Source organism: Centrocercus urophasianus, unplaced genomic scaffold (genome assembly GCF_019232065.1).
Source record: "Centrocercus urophasianus isolate 14NV4802_14NV808 unplaced genomic scaffold, USGS_Curo_1.0 seq_12, whole genome shotgun sequence".
Classification (NCBI taxonomy): domain Eukaryota; kingdom Metazoa; phylum Chordata; class Aves; order Galliformes; family Phasianidae; genus Centrocercus; species Centrocercus urophasianus.
Genome location: NW_024884364.1, coordinates 32,480,531 through 32,498,250, shown reverse-complemented (window position 1 = coordinate 32,498,250; position 17,720 = coordinate 32,480,531). Strand labels below are relative to the sequence as shown.

At 38.9% G+C, this 17,720-nt stretch overlaps 1 protein-coding gene across 1 annotated transcript in view; it reads right to left on the bottom strand.

Annotated features, from left to right (window-relative positions):
* Positions 1 to 17,720, bottom strand: part of BACE2 (beta-secretase 2) — a 57,514-nt gene that overhangs the window by 6,572 nt on the left and 33,222 nt on the right. Inside the window, exons 3-8 of the mRNA XM_042810264.1 lie at positions 17,429 to 17,645; positions 15,709 to 15,837; positions 14,384 to 14,518; positions 10,046 to 10,147; positions 6,736 to 6,885; positions 5,382 to 5,550 (exon numbers count right to left, since the gene is read on the bottom strand). Coding sequence (XP_042666198.1) covers positions 5,382 to 5,550; positions 6,736 to 6,885; positions 10,046 to 10,147; positions 14,384 to 14,518; positions 15,709 to 15,837; positions 17,429 to 17,645 — 902 coding nt within the window. The remainder of the gene's footprint in view (positions 1 to 5,381; positions 5,551 to 6,735; positions 6,886 to 10,045; positions 10,148 to 14,383; positions 14,519 to 15,708; positions 15,838 to 17,428; positions 17,646 to 17,720) is intronic.

Genomic DNA, 17,720 nt, shown 5'->3' with positions numbered 1-17,720 from the left:
TTTAGAGAGTTATATGCAGGTTCATTAGCTTCACAGATACTTTAGAAGACCATATTCTAGGCAGAAAGCAGCACCAATAGCCTTGGGAGCGATACTGCTGAGATGAAAATCAAGAAGGAAGGGGAGGTAAAGCAGGAGAGCTTGGGAACATCTGCCCAGCACAGGGAAAGAGTGAAGAGGATGGTCAGTGCCAATAGTGAGGAGTTTGGACGTGATATGTTGGGCAATGAGGAAGAAGCTAAGAAGCAGATCAAAAATGGACAGGACAAAACTAAAGCAAAAATCGTGGAGTGCCTCTGCAGCTGTTTTTGAGCAGCCATCCATCTTGGTACAGCACAGGTTCCTGATTTGTTTCATTACCACCACAAGCCGGTACTTCTTAAACCAGTATTTGCTGGAAAGGGTTATGCTGTCCATAGTTGTCACAGTAACCATGGCAAGCCAGCAAAGCTCCCCTGAGCTGTGGATGGGGCTATGTGTGTTGTAAAGGCAGAGCAAGGGAGTTGCCTGGGGCAACAAAATATTCAGGGCGTTTTGTACCTGCAGGCCTGTAGCTGGGGAAGGACGCACCTTCCAGCATGCTTAGGGCAACTAGGAGCCTGCAGTCAGTGTTCTCTGTGCATTTTAACAAACTTTCCAAACAGACATCATCTGCTTTTCTACTGAAATATTCCAAGACTCATCTGCATATTTCTCGTAAAGACCTCAGTTCTAAGGTTCTCGCCTCATTTCTTGTTCATTTTACATACAGAAACACACTTACCAGACCTTAAGTGGCCCTGCCTACTGTAAACATTGCATCTCCTTTACACACAGCTTTGACAAGTCTCATGAAAGCACATTTGGAGAGATTGGCATAAAACATCCTTGGGAAGAAAGATGGGGGATTTAGTATTCAGTTCCCAGCCTCTCATAATCTCATATTATTTAAAGGTTCAATTCTCACTAGAATTAATTCAACTTATGGTAGGGCACTAAAGCAGAAGGCTGTTCTGCTCACTCACAATCTCGTCCCTGGTGACAGGTAAGCTTCCAGGAGAGTCTGGACAGCTCACTCATCTGATGGAAAACATTCCTCCCATAAGAAATGTCAAACCCAGGAATTTTCTCAGGGATCACTCGCTGAACCAACCCTTTCTCCATCTGCAGATGTGGGAAGACTTCTTTGGTGGCAAAACAGTATTAGAGAGAGCTGCATGAAACCTGAAGCTGCATTCACAAGCTTTCTGACACCAGTAATAGCCAAACGTGCTCTCTCAACTCATCAGACCAAGATAAAGCAGCCCTCTATCATCAGCAATCTTTGCCAAGACACTGCTGTTGCACAGACACTGTATGGAAGCTGCACAAGAGTGGACAGAATTGCAAAAGTCTACCTGGAAGGCCTGTGAAATCTACGTTGTTCAGAGACCACATATTGTACTTGCCCTGCCATGCAGTTATTTCTCATACATATCTCACTGTTCTTCTCAGCCCCACATTTTGTATGTCTCTGTGAAGCCCTGCAGCAAAACCAAACTAAACCACATATAATATTAATGTGAAATGTAAGGCATAAGGATTACTATTTAGGAATTCAGCATTTTGAAAAGTGAAAACACGAAAAAAAAAAAAAAAGATCACAATTTTCCACCTTGGAGATAGCTAGCTCTGAAAATAAGCAGTCCCTAATTACTTATTATTTGATTCGAATACAATAACTACTCCTTACAAAAAAAAAGCAATACAAAATTATTGCTGCAGTGGCTGACATTTGAAATTACATTTTGAGAATGTTTGATAGCAGCATAGACTCTGCTTTTTTCCTTCTGAAAAGAAAACTTTTCCTTTACCCTCTTCTACTCTGAAATTGCAAGGAAATAAAAAGGGAGAAATTTGCCTAAATTGTTCAAATATACCCCTAACATAAATCAACAGTCACACAACCTATTATACGTTAGCTGAATTGTGATATTTTGGCTTTTTTTTGTTGTTGTTGTTGTTAGAATACCTGGTGATAGCTACCTACACTCATTTCTTGACCTTGAACAAATGGGATTTCCTACGATATTGATGATCACAGGACAAAAATGCTATCTTATAATATCCCTATAGAACTCAAAGTTATGAAGGTCTAACAATCTTTTTCACTGTTTTGGATTTTCTGGAAAGGAAGCAACCTGAAGTGAGACCAAATATATCACAGAACTGTGAATTGCTGCCTGGTAGGGACCTTTGGAGGTCACCTAGTGCAGCTTCCTACTCAGAGCAGGACTGTCACCATCAATAGATCAAGTCAGGTGCAGCTTTCTTTGTCCATCTAAGCCTTGGAAAACTCTAAGGATGGAGAACTCATGATCTCTCTGGAGAACCTGCTATACTCCTCTCCTGCTGAAGGTTTCCTACTGTCAAAGTAAACATCTCAGGATATAACTGGTAGGTGTTGCCCTTCATTGTGTGTTTTCACTTGCATTCTCCCTTGACTTACATTTGATGCCCACCATAATCTCCACTTCTTTTTTCCAGAGGACGGCTCTTCAGCCAGGCCCCTCTCAGGCTGACGATGCAAAACTCCACAGTTCTGTTCACTGAACCTCATGAGGTTCCTGGTGCTCAGTCCTCCATCTTAGCATGGTCATTTTCACTTGAAGCTCTGTTAGCCACTGTATCACCATATCAGCCATTCCCTCAAGTTTAGTGAATGAAAAAGTGGTGAGACTGCATTCTGTCTCATCACATTTTAGTGTGGAAGTTATTTATGATTGTGGTGCTTGGTGCATTTCTGCTCTTAAAAACATCTAAGGCTTGTTGCTATGATTTTCTCACTTACTACAAAATAACAAGAGGTGTAATTCTACTCAATGCTGAGGTACCATCAGGTTGCATCACTAATACTATCTAAGTGATTCAAACATTTGGTCTCAAGATGGAGCTCAATCCAAACCCCTTCCTAGTCATCCTATAAATACTACTTATCTCTGAAGTTAACAATAGACAGTTTGAAACAACTTGAAATTAGTAACAGGCCGAATAAGACTTAAAGGAAAAAGAATATTTCCTTTCTTGCCACAATGGATTAGCTTCTTGCTTTCTAAGCTCTTCTCATTCTTCAGTTCTTGGTAGATCCTGGAGAATGAAAACAGGGCAAGGAGGACTGTGGGATAAGTCATTTCTCATTGCTAGCCATTCTAGCCAACAGAAACGTGGAGCTTAGTGAAGTTGAGGGCTTTAGTCTTAGCTTTTGTTCCCACTGGTTTTTTTGTTTGTTTGTTTGTTTTTTAAATTCAGCATATATCTGTTTAATATCTCACAAAAGCATGGGTTTAAATTTAGTGTTAATGCACTACTGTAAACAAGAAAGCACAGCTGATTATAAAGAAGCACAGCAACACTGAACAGTCTTTTCTATTTCTCTACTTCTGAGGTTTTATGCCATCGGTAATTCAATTTAATTTATGCCATGAACAGACTAAAAAGCTCCAAATAAATTACATTAATATAGTTGCTATGGAGGACGTGGCTGGCCTCCACAGGAAGCCAGTTAGGCAGCTTAATCTCTCACACTGCACTGACTGCTAACCACTCATAGTTGTGGTTTTCTGATGAAAGTAGTGTTAAATATGGAAAGCACAAGCTGTGAAGAAGTGAATTCAGAATAACTGGCACATCTAGCAAAATGTCATCTGCCCCCCATGAATAAAGTCTGACAAATCAGTATATCTTGTCTCAGTCACTGGTTTGCATCATCTGATTCTTCAAGAAGCATCAGGTTCCCATGATGTTATGTTAGACTTATGCATGAAACATGGACAAAGAAACAAGAATTAAATGCACTCTAACACCACCTGGGGATCATCGTGTGTCCATGCTCATGCAGATCTGGATTTCATTTCTAGTCAGAAAGCTCAGTTCTACTCTAGAGAGGTTAGCAGAATTAACTGCACTGACCAAACTCAATGCTTCTGTGTAGCAACATTAATTATGAAAGTGAATAGTGAAAGTGTTACTATGGTTCCCAGATTCTTTTTTTCTCCACACAGACATGGCTGTTAAAGCAACCCTTATGAACACCAGCTGGCTCGCCCTGCCAACCTGATGTTGGTCACAGCATTGAGTCAAAATGCCCCTTCCTCTTTCCATTAATGGCTGCAGCATAGCAGGGACTGAGGCACTTCTAGGCTTGATAAATTGCAGTTAGGAAGAAAATGGAGGAATGACAGGCAGAAAAACCTGCCCAGCAATATTTGTGTAGTTACACTCTCCTTCCAGACGCATTCAAAATGTGTCTTTCATCAGTAGGGTATCTCATAGAGTTCTTCACTAAGCAGCCTGCATCAAATGTCCAGCATTTTTTTCTTTGCAAGCTCAAAGACAACAATTTTGAACCCACTAACAATATAGAAATTAAAATAAATAAATAATTTTATAAAGCTTTTAGAATGCTCTGAATCTACAACTCAGCTAGTCTCTTTTTTCCCTCAATTACCTGGTCGTACTAAGCACTCAAGTACTTACTGCCCTTACATCTCTAACATAAATAACGGGGATTAAAGTGGCAGTGTCAGTCAATACTCCTTTTCCCATGCAAACCACAGATGCTATGTTTTTCAAGGCATATACCACTTGTATTTCGGACAGACATTTGCATATATGTACACAGCCTTTTCTTTTTCTCCCACTTTTATGTTCACGTGGTGCCAAAGCAATGTCTCATCAGCAGTGGGAGGAAACGCCAAAATTGTAATTGTTTTTAGCTACCTTTGGTAAGATAAAATAACACAAAACAACAAGAATGTTAACCAGATAACTGCAAAATCTGCCAAAAACGATCAGCTCTTTTCTTCCCATTTACTCAGCAGCTAATGAAAACTTCAATGGCTTCCTACTCACACTGAGCAAACAACGTGTTTAGAACCAACACAGACATCACAAATCTTAATTTGAGTACCATTTTCATCTTTGCTCTGACTATTTCTGAAAGGCTGTAAAGGCACAATTTGTATTTAGAGAAAAACATGAGTAAGGTACTTCACTGCCCAGTCAAGTAAAGAATCAATTTATCTGCAAATTGAAACAGGACTGCACACATGAAGCTGCATTAAAAACAGGGACTGATCTGTGTTGGGGAAGCTGCATGCACAGACGGGTGTCTCAGTAAGAAGATCCTATCTCAGCTGGAAGAATGCAGCTAAGATATCCAAATCAATGCTGATTTACTTCATACCAAAAGACCTTCTTTTTTTACCCTTCCTGAAATCTGAATACTTTGGGATTGCTAAAAAACATACTTTACTGCTAACCACACTTTCATACCTTTCCCCATTATGTAAAGGACAAAGGTCTATTTTGAGAGTAGCAATTGTTTCCTCACTCACCAGTCCTGCACAAAATATCCTTCTTACCTGCACATGGACTCACTGCAAAGCCCACTCTCCTCTGAGCTCTGTCAAAGATTACATAGAAGCCTTCCATGACCGTAGCACCAATAACCAAAGCATTTGTGGAGGAAGAGATCCCAAATCGGTAGCACTGCAGGTTCTCTCCTATCCCAAGGATGGGTTGAATGTAAAGCTATTAAAATAACAAAGAAAGAAAAGAAAGACAGAGTGTAAGAAGGAACACCACAGAGTACTTACAAGAATTTTTTCAGATTTTTATAATCAAACACTCAAATTCCACTGGAAGTCAAAAGTGAATAGCAGCAAACAGACTTCTGTACATTTAAATCTGATCAAAGCTTACATGCATGTAAAAGCTCTTGGGAGCCCAAGCTTAAATTTGAACACAATCATTCACTACGTGCAGAGAACCTACAAGTTCACAAAACCTACTTCTTACTGTATGTTCCACACGGGGAGGATACGTAAGAAACAATTTGGAACATGAATCCAAATTATAGAAAAAAAAATAATATTTAAAACAAAAATATCAGGATAAAATTGATCCAGAAAGCATTCAGTGTTAGCTCAAAGTTCTAGATTCATAAATTCAAGCCACATTTTACCTCTTTTCTCCTGGGGGAAGATGAAAGATTGACATTCTACATGATCAATAAAGAAAAAGCTTATCATGAGACTTCACTATATTTCCAGTTAAAATGTACTTAAAAATTCATTCTCTTATACACTTCTGACCGTTCCCTGAGGTAAAAGATTGTATTAGTAATGTTAGAAGATACTGGCCTATATTGCAATCTGTACTGGGGGAAAAAAAAGCCAGAGAGCAGAAATAAAAGTGGCACAACGCTATTTTCTAAAAGCTAGAATGAAATATGAATAAAAGATAAACCAACCAAGTTATATGAACTGGTGAAGAGATTACACAGGCTCCTTGCCAAGAGTATCATTTTCAGGAGAAGTGCTCCAATTCAGAATGCCGTGAAAAACAAATCAATTTCCTTCTCCCAAAATTAGAAGATCAAAATGAATAGGAACACTGTATTGATATATAATAAGGCTAATGCTCAAGAAAACAAATCAAAACCTACTTATTTTTCCTAACAGTTTGAAAGAATCATTTCCAACTACATGGGCTGCACTCTGAAGGAAACTTTTGTATTTGGCTTTGGGAGTTGGAGTTTCTTCTAATACACAAGTTTCTTTGTTATTTTTCCTACTTAAAAACTGATCTTTAAAAACGTCATTAAAGAAAATTCCCTTGCATGTGATAAGCCAATTTTCTATTACCATTTTTAAAGAGCACATGCCTTATAATAGTAAAAATACAAGCAACACTGAATAAACAAAGAAAACAGACCTGCGGTAGGATAGAGATCCGAAATGACCTGCTGGAGTTCTCATCCCTCATGTAAATAGAGAGTTTGGGAAATAAGGACCAAGGTCTTTCAGTTTTATCCCAGCATGCAAGTTGTGAACCAGACCAGAAGCCAGAAGAGAATTCCTGTATCTATGGAAAAACAAAACAAAACAAAACAAAAACGTGATACATACAAGATTACATGCATTTTGATAGATTTTGATAGCTATGACTGAATGCTAACAATTAAATAAATAGTTTTTGAAAACACAAAGTAAATACAAGCAACATGAATATTTGATGGGATTGCTTCTCTTTCACACACACAGTTTTTTACTCAGCTTCAGGGTTTTGAAGCCAAAAGGTATGCCAAAATCTCCCAGCATCCAAGAGACTCAAGGTCTGCTACTCAATGAAAAGAAACACATCTCTATCTCTCTTGCTGCTCTGTCACTCACCACCAGTATGACTTGATGTGCTTTTGAAATAAAAGTTGATTAGCAGTGCTTCTTAATATAGCCATGACATAAACAAAGTGAAAATTAAACCCTTCCAGAGCTTCTTCACCTAAGATAACAATCTTGCCTGGAGTTCTTGCTCCCCAAAGCAAACAAATTTGATGTGCTGCCAGATCAGAGGAAAACATTATTTGCATGCAGTGCTTTGTGTTGGCTCTGACTCCACAATGAAGCAGCATACAAGCTCATATCTTATTACGCTGCTGTACAGCCAAATTATCTCATACAGGTGCAAAAGATGGAATCCAGCCTCTCTACCCCACTCATTTATAATTATCTGCGATATCGATTATTTTGCAAATATCAGTTCATGCATTATTTATATGGCATTTTACAGGTGACAAGTATTCACACACACCCACCTTCTTGCCAATGAAATAATTAAGGTTGTATTAGAGACGTTATATTTCCAAGTGCTCATCTCTGTTCTTGGGCCAGCAAATGTACGTTCATACAAACACAGCATGAGACTTTCACAGCCAGCTTTTACACTTAACTCTCAATGCATGCATCTTTTGGTATGGAACCAAAATGCTCTACCTCTCACAGCAGTCCCATGTCAGACCTGCTGAAAACATAGCACTCTCTCCATTTTGCATTGCAAAGCAGAGCTTGTTATGTGAGAAGAGCTCCCAGGCAGCACCCAGACTGGACAGACAAAATCCATCAAGTGCTCTATTTTAAGTGCCTACTTTGATTTTCCAGTGAGGCTGCTTATTACATTGTATTTCCTTTGCCTTACTTCTGTATGCTGAACAAATGCATCGGGAGGCATTTGGCTTTATGATACCTAAAAGGTTATTAAAATAAAGATTTCAGGTTAACTTGAGCTTTCCCTTCTCCAGCTTACTGACTTTGCATTACTTTGATGATGTGAGAAGACATGCTGTTCTGACTTCAGCTCCATGAGGTACAGTCGCTGCGCCTTCCCTGCAACTCATCTCTGCTCATCTGCCAAACCCACCACTCTTCAGACCTTCCAACATCAAACCGCATCTATAACTGCCCCCTAAAAGACTTCAGACCAGGGCATTTTAAAAAACTCTCTACACCATTAAAGAATAGAAAGCTACAGACTTGATTTTTTTTTTTTTTTTAATGCAGTTGAATAAAGGAATGGTACATAAGCAGTTATGCCAATAAACCTGAGCGGGCAATAATGTCATGCTGGGAAGCAGGTAACAAGCAGCTAGGAGCAGGAACTTGTTAACCTACTGCACCTATGGTCAGAGGTATCTGACTACAGCAGTTGGTTTTACATTTCTGTGATAAATAGCTTGCCAGAAGCACAGACCCCAAAGCAAAGTTGTCATGCCATTGGTACAACTGCTGCAAGTTCCCATTTTACTAAAATAACTCTGACAACCCAAGAAACTAATCCTTACATCTTGTTAACTACTTTCTTATTTAGTAGACTATCTCCTTTGTTTAGAGCTGTGCAAATAACTTCTGGTGTGTGTGGAGACAAAGGGATACAACAACAAGGCCCTTGAAATTAAAAAGAAACCCTGTCTGGAAGAGTTTGCTTATGCATTTTTAATAGGAAGAACAAAAATCATTAGGCAAAGTGAGAGAGTGGTTCCCCTCTAATATCTTATTGATCTGGCTGCTTACTTGGCATGTGGAAAGCCCGTGTTTGAACATCCTCCTGACTCACATCAGGGAAGAGTATGGAGTGCTATGACCCACTCCCCAGGAGGATGCCATGCCCACGTTACACTAGCTCTACGGTAGGCTTCCTTCAATTCCCTCCCCCCTCATCAGCTGCAATTGTTACAAATCAATACTTAAGCACTTTACAAAGAGCAGAACTTTTAACCAGGGAAACTGACCTCTGTAAGACAATTTGTATACTTATTTTACACACCAGACAACTATAGGCAGTGAATAAACTCTTCATGCCAAATCTCTGCTTTCAGTCAGGAAAAGGGTATCAGTCTTGAACTACAAGCATACAGGTAAGTATGTTGCCTGTCGGACAGCTGGCCAATAGCTAACTTACTACATTTCCTGTGATTTGCACTTCCTACCACTATCTCTTCCTGAAGCCACGACAGAAATATTCAATTTGTTCACATCAAAATATCTGAAATTTATTCCTTTGCTTTAACCTCCCCAGTGTTGTTCACTGTATTCAAAACTTATGAATAGCTTTTGTTCACTAGAAAATGTCGCTTCAGTTACTCTACACTCAGATAAATCCACCATGTCCCTGCCCTACTTCTAAAGCCTACTCTATTTCTAAAGAAAGATGCTTTAAAACATAATTAAATAATGACATTCAAAAGTATCTTTTTTGATATGAATAATCCTGATGAATTGCATCCATTCTATGCAGCAATCAAGCCTATATTTGGAAAGTAACTGCTTGTAGTCGCAGGCTCTTCTGCTTTACAAACACTCTGTTTTGAATGGAAGGACTGATTTTTGGACTCTTAATACCTTCAATAGAAAAATATTGAATTAAGTCTGTATTTCTGAATTGCTTAGAGCAAAATACTCAGTCTCCACACTATTTCTGGTGCATTTTCACATACGCACCTTCTGTCTGGATTTAGACCTCATTTTTCCCACCTCCCTTCCTGTTCTCTCGTCTTCCTTTCCCTTTTCTGTTTCCATCGAATCCATCCATAATTTCTTAACAGAAGTACACCAGGAAAGATTCTGATCCCCTCAAGTCAAAGACCCTATGACTTACAAGGCAGACAAAGAAGATGACAGTCCTTTCAACGTTCAAACAGTTATTTAACATGAATTTAACATTTAAAGCAAAATTAATGGCATTAGCTTACCAGGGATGTGCGAGCTATTGCTTGCACGACAGCACTGAAGACTTTCTGGGGCAGACGGAGGAGGGTGGTCCCACTGTCTACTATTGCCTTATCAGCATTGTACTAGAAAGGAGGAAAAAGGAGACAAATTACACACTTTAGTTGATGTAATGCAGATTAAACTGTCTCATAGCAATGACAAGGTTGTTCCTTTTTTGATAGCTGACTTCATCAGCTGGTATGTCATACCTTTCAGCAGTCATAGAATCATAGAATGGCTAAAGTGCCTTCATGTTTAGCACTGACAAAGGGTAAGCACACTGAAGCACCTGCATGTATGCCTAAGCCCTGCACTGAGGTCTCTGCAATAATGCAAAGTACTCACTCACTCTAGTTCAAATGTCATATAGGAGCTTGCTTTTAATGACTGTTGTTTCTCACTTGAAAATGATCAGAGAACATGAGTCCTCTTTACACATCATGTTTGGTACTGACTCAAGAGTACGGAAGCCAAATGCACACCTTTCTTTCTCATCTTAGGAAAACCACAAGAACACACACAAAAGCAGCTACAAAGAAGTCTGAAAATTTCAATCTTTGCCCTTCAAAATCTGTAGATCCTTTAAAAACTATGATTAATTGCAAAAAGAAAGGCATGCAACAATGGCAGTCATTGGCATTAATTACTTCCCAGCTATGGAAAGTACTAGCTAAGGCAGCAGGATTAATATACCTGAAGAGTGATGTGTCTATGGCATAACCAAAAGACACAAGGAAACACACACTATAATCTTTTCAGGAAAAGATCATACGGGAATTAAATTCCAAATACATTGGCTTCCAAATACAAATTGCTGCCAAACAGTGCTGAAAAAAAAGCAAACAGGAAGAGCACTGGTAGGCAACACCTGCCATTTATCCTACACTCAGGAACTTCTCAGGAATTTCTGAAGAGGGGAGAAAAATGTTAAGGCATTTGGAAACACTTTTTAGCATACTTGCACCATAAATATGCAACGGTCAGCAACCCTGAGAGCTACCCTTGAAAGTAAGTAGGTGGGAGGCACAACTAAGAGGGCCAAGCAGTAGCATAAAAACATGTAGAATTCCTTTCTTATGGATTTCCATGTGGTGTGCAGTGTACACTCAGCATGCAGTAACTTCTTGCCTTCTCAGTCTTGCTGGTTAATATTGAACAGAGTACCAGTGGCAGCTCCTTGCCTTCTCAGTCCTGTTCTGCCAGCAGCACGGACACAGCTGCAATGCAATACTGGACAGATTCTGAGCGCTCAAGTGAGAGGGACAGCTTTTTCCTTTCAAGGAAAGGAGTAGTCCCTAGTGACTGTTACAAGAAATGTTCTGCTTCCTAGAAAACAATTAGGAGACGAGAGGGCACATAGTTCATCAACACATACAAAGAATTATGTGTTCTCAGCAAACCCATAATTAGTTAGCTTTTTATCATTCTAGCCTTCACCTACTACTCTTCTCCTAAAGTTTTGCTGGGAGATTTCTTTAAATCAAGAAAGACATGATGCCTTTTGCAGTATTGACTGGCACACTATGCTGATACGTCCAAGGTGAAAGCAAACCACGGCTCAGAAGAGTGACAATAACAGGAAACTTTCATAACACTACTAGATTTTTAAGTGAGTTGTTTTTTGGAAACAGCATGTATAAAACAGGCGGTACAAGGCCTCCTCTTCAAAACACGTCGACTGTTTTTTAGGACTGGAAAGAAAAGCAAATACAAACATTCTTGCTAGAGGCTCAGCAGTTCTGCATTGCGAGCAATATAATAGGGAGGCATTTGAATAGACCTTGTTCTGCTTATTAAGTAGATTGAAGATGGCATGATTCATTTAAAATACTTTCTACAGAAATATGACTCGTATTTTGTGTGGCAATACGTTTATGCTCATAGTCTTTTTATTGTTAATTTTATTTAATATGTATGAACTATAAAAACTTCAGAATTATCACATTCTACTGATTTCCAATGAAGAGGACAAGTGACAGCTAAGACAGGGTGTCTAATGAAAAGAGGGCATGAAAATCACCAAACTAAAATCAAAACATGAATAGCAACAGGCAACAGCAAGAACCAAATGAAACACGCACATACACACATATCCTCCAGAAAAACATAAAACAGCTTTGGAACAAAAAAATCCAGCAGCACAGTTTTATTAGACTGATCCAGAGACAGTAGAAAATTTTTTCTAATAAGAACACAAAACATAACCATGAGGAATAATAAATAGCAAGGCTGAAGTGAACAAAATTTAGTTTTCATTTCTTTGACCATGGGACTCTGAGAATCAGCATCTGTGCGGGAGAGATAGGATGCACCCTAGCAGGGCAAACACATTTTTGCCAGGCTGACCTTGTAAAGAGGGCTTTAAATTAGGAAGGACTACGATAGGGGGGAAGCAACCAGAAACCCAGTAAAGGAGTGATGCATAGGCCTGCTGAACAAGTGACATGGAGTGATGTGATAGGGTGGGATCACAAAGTCAACGATACGGGTCTTGAGAGAGGTCACATCCAGCACTTGCAGGCAAAATAAGGAAATGCCAACATGGCAACATTATGGAGAAATTATCAAAAACATTTTCTAGGGACTTAAAATGTGTGGGTGCCCCTCTTAAGTGCCTGTACACTAACATAAAAAATATGGGAGTAAAAAAGATGAGTTAGAGATGTGTTTATCCTTGCAGGGCTTTGATCTTATTGGCATCAGGGGGATGTGGTAGGATGGCTCTCAGGACTGCAGTGCTGCAATGGAAGAATGCAGGCTCTTTAGGAAGGACAGGTAGGGGAGATGAGGAAAATATGCTACCCTCTAAGTCAGTGACCAATAGGAGTGCATTAAACTTGGCCTGGAGGATAGATGAGGAACTGACTGAGAACAGATGGGTCAGGATTAAAGGAAAGGCAAGCAGAGGTGACATTATAATGAGGGTCTGCTACAGGCCATCTGATCGAGAATAAGTGGATGAGGTTCTCTACGCCCAGATAGGAACAGCCTTTCATTTGCAAGCCCTAGTTCTGATTGTGAACATCTATTACCCCAGAATCTGCTGGACGGACAACAAAGCAGTGCATAAACAATCTAGGAGTTTCCTGGACTGCACTGGTGAAAACTTTATTCTCCAAATGATAGAGGAGCTTTTTGAGAGAGGTGCTCCACTGGACCTCGTTTTCACCAACAAGGAGGGACTGGCAAGGAATGTGAAGCTCAAGGGCAATCTTGGCCACTGTGGGCATGAGATGATGGAGTTCACCATCCTTAGGATTGTGGGTAGGGCACCCAGCAAACTCACAAACCTGGACTTCAGGAGAGAATATTCTAGCCTCTTCAGGGGTCTGCTCAGCAAAATACCACAGGATAAAGCCATAAAGGGAAGATGGGCAATGGACACAAACTGGAATACAAAAAGTTCAATCTGAACATCAAGCTTCTTTACTGAGCATGTGGTGGAGCAAAAGAACAGGTTGCCTAGAGTGGAATTTCCTTCCTGAAGATTGCCCTTCTCAGAGTTCAAGAAACATCTGGACAGTGCTCTCAGAAATAATGATTTGATTTTTGGATTGTCCTGTGTGGAGACAGGAGTTGGACCCAGTGGTCCTTGTGGCTCCCTCCCAACTCAGGATAATCCAAGATTCTGTGATGTTCAAAAGCCATCTGAACACCTGATGGAGGTGACACTGCTTGAGCAGGAGGTTGGAGCAGATGACCTCCAGAGATCACTTTCAACCTTAACCATTCTGTGATTCTGTGAAAAGTGAACTTCAAAAATAAAAAAGAAGCATGAGCCTAGACAGTCTGGGAAGCTTCCACAGAAAATACCTGCCTACTGCCATCATGAATTATGTGCTTAGATATCTCCAGAGTTCATTGCAAAATATTCTCTTTCCTCTATTTGACCAGAACTGTTTTAAAAATCCTTTGGTTTGATTTTACAGAGTGTTATAGAAAATCTTCTTAAATCAGTGCAGTATCTTCAGTTTTTAGACATCTGCAGTACCTCTGAAACTAGTTAAGGGGTTCAGCCCTTCCAAACCACAGCAGCTTTATTTTCAGCGAACTGTTGACAAAATAATTATAACTTGGTTCTTTATTTACTGCAAGTACTATCAACAACTCTGAACTTCTCTTTCAAGCACTTTTATCATGTACATGCCAAATATATATTTTAGCATGGACGTACATTTCACATGGTTCGTTCATTTCCTTTCAAAGTTACTATGCAGTCTTAATTCTAAGAGGAGCTTGCAAGGTCAAAAACGATCAGCTGGATGCTTTTTTTAAAAAAAATATGTTTTATATAGACAGAAACAGATTACTGCAAATACCTCTCTGCAATCCAATTCAAGATTCTGTCCTCCAACCTCCAGCTTGAGAATTTCAACCTGATAATACCACTCCTCTTTGATAGGTGTGTACCATATATTACCCTTGTAGAGACTTGGTTCAATGCCACCTAGAACCTGAGTGAAAATGGAAAGAAATTCACATGCTTAAGAATGACAGGTGTTTACCTTTGGGGTAAGTACAGGAAAAAGGGGAACACTTCACTGTGATACAGAGGGCATCAAAATTTTAATTTAGCACCTTTTCAAGTCATTTTGCTAACAAATTCTTTACCAATAATAAAGAAATTTGAAACATTTAGAAATTAAGAAGATACTGCTTCAGTACACCAAAAAAATCCTACCATGGGGCAAATTTCCAGCACCTTCTACAAATTCACACTGATTTTCTTACAAAAGATCTATGTTTCAGATCAAAACCACGCTTTCAGTTGTTTAATCTAGGCAATGTACAAAACCGGGATGAAATAGTAAAACCTGTATATCGTAAATTCACTTTATCAGATCAAAATAGCTTTAATACTGCTTAACAACAATTCACTCACACAAAAGAGGGAATATGATCATCATGTAATTGCTATCATCATTAGCTTCTGTCAAGACTTACTTTGAAGCTTGTGACAGCGTACTAGACCATCATGCTTTGAACTCTACTAACGTAAGTTCTCATAGGCATTATCTATCTCAAATGTGTTAACATTTACAGTAGCACGTGAATTTACAGCAGATTATTTGCAATTAACTCCTGTGCTGATATGCTTATTTCAGCATAAGAGTTATTCCAAATCATTACCTCAAATAAACAATATCCAGTACTTTGAACCAGTAAAATGGATGCAAAAACTTCCCTGATTAACGAGGGGAAGATCCAGTTCTCAGATTTTATCCTTTGCTATGCTGTCTACAAAAAAGACAAAGAGCCTTGATTCCTCTCCCCCTTTTCACATCATATAAAAAAGTATTTTCACATTTTGATAGCTGAATAGAGGACCACTCAGCTTGAGAAAGGTAGCACAATCTTCCCTGAGGAAATAGAATTGGTGAGGAGGGACACCACAAATTTTTTTTTTCTGTGTTAAAATTAAAACTTCAAATGCAAAAGTTTATTCAAACTCAAGAGATTAAAAGAGAATAGAGAATGAAAATAACAAGATGCTTAAGTTTTGCCTAAGTGCTTAACTTCACCTCAAAAAATTATAAAACATTTTGTACATTTAACCACTAAATTTGATAGTAGGATAATCATAGAAAAAAGGGAGAGAGTTTAACAAAGATGCATCTTCCCTCTCAGATTGACAGATACCCACAAGACTACCTCCGTTGGTACCACTTCCAGAAACAGGCAGTCCAGCACCACACATCTGCAAGGAGAAAATGTTGGGGATCTTTGCCTGCCTCACAAGAGAATCAAAGAACGTCTCCACAGAACTTGAAGGCTTGAAGGTGTAGAAAAACAGAAAGAATTGCAGAAGTATTAATTACAAAGTTTCCTTATAGTAATAAGCAAGTCATTTAAACAAGATTACTTTTCACAAGTAAACTGAATTTCTGACAAGCAAGTGATGAAAATCCTAGATATTATGTATCATTAAAAAAAAAAAAAACAACACCTGTCATTTCTCTCTCTCTTTTTTTTTTTTTTTTTAAAGCAGTTTTAATCTGTACCACTGTCAAAGAAATCTCTAAAGCATGAGATTATTTTCCAACTGCAGTTTTGGAACTCAAATACTTATTTCAGTTTCAGGTAAAAGCTCTCATCAATACTTTCTGTCTGGAAAAGGATTTTAGTTATTAGAATGCTCAAATGTGACTTTCTCTTTCCATCTCCTATGGTTAAAAAGACAGACTTTGAGGTGTGGAATTGCAGCTTTTAAACGTAATTTAATTCTAATGAACTTTGAATTTGATGGCTTTATTTCCTCTTCTTTCTTCTTAAGAACTTTATATTCAAGTTCAACTGGTTAATGACTAGCTAGTTCTTTGCTACGCTCTATGCCATACTTGCCTTTGCCTTGAAGTACTACAATTTCACTGTAATTCAGATTTCTGTGCAGTTACATCTGATGACAGGCAGGTCCACTGATTAGCTTGTGAGGTGCCAACTGCTCTTACTACACAAAGCATAGTGCAGCCTCAGAAGCCAACAACACTGAAGTCTTCAGAAGAGGAGAGAACTAAATATCCTGAACACGCTATTTGCCCAAAAGCAGAGTCTTAGAAGCAGCTCCTCTTTGTCTGTCTGATGACAATGTATGACAGCAGCTGAGGTAAAGTCAACAGAATGATCACACAGCTCTTGAATAAAGCATTTTAATTCCAGAGTTGGCAGACAGTTCTGAATCATCTGTTCTAAATGGATACATCTCAGTTTGTGAATTTCTCAGACAGTTCTGTGTAGGTTGAAAGCTACGACTGTGTAGCGCAACAATTACAATGTCAGTTTTAGATTACAAGCTTACACATTTTAGGTTTTAATTTAAACTTCTATCTGAATTTCTTACCTCATAAGAACAAGATCTATTTGGTTACATGTTCATGAAAACATGGTAGCTAACGTTTGTACTGAAACTACCCATATATACCTTCTATCTCAACTTCTACTTGATGAATGGGGAATGTCTTAGAATGAACTGCCAAGGGCTTTTACAAAAGATTCAGCAGTCTGCTGACAAGTCTTGAAGGAGATTACTAGAGCACTAATAAGTGCTTTCTGCACATACACCAGAAGCCTTATAACTGTTACTCCTATCCTCCTTGTATTACAAACTCTTAAAAAGTTTATTTATTCCAGATGTGTTAAAATTAGAACCTTCATTATCAGAAAAGCCTAAATCCACATATGAAACTGGGATACCATCACAACCCAATTTATTCTTTCAATATTTTAACAAATCTGAAGGATCCTTAGGATAGAGTCATTGGAAGGGATGAATCTCATGCTGACAGATCATCATCTGTCCTCTTTAATATTTACATTTCTATTTATTGTCATCGTGAAAGATAAAAGCTGGGGAAAAGATGACTTACCTTGGCTAAGGTGTCATAAGCAAGACCAAGGATTCCATGCCATTTAACCCCTGGTAAGAAGAAATTCTCCGATTCAAGAATGGTAGCGATGTTGATGGTGTAGCTGCCATCAATCCCCTTTGGGATGGTAATGACATCTGTACCCAGCACTCCAGTCCAGCTTCCTTGGCTATACTTAACTGTGACTTCGATCCCTTGTGATTTGTATGTACTTGACCTTTAAAAGGAAAAGATACAATTACGTGTGAGCTGCTTATTTACAATCTAAGACACCAAAGCACTGCCCAATCTT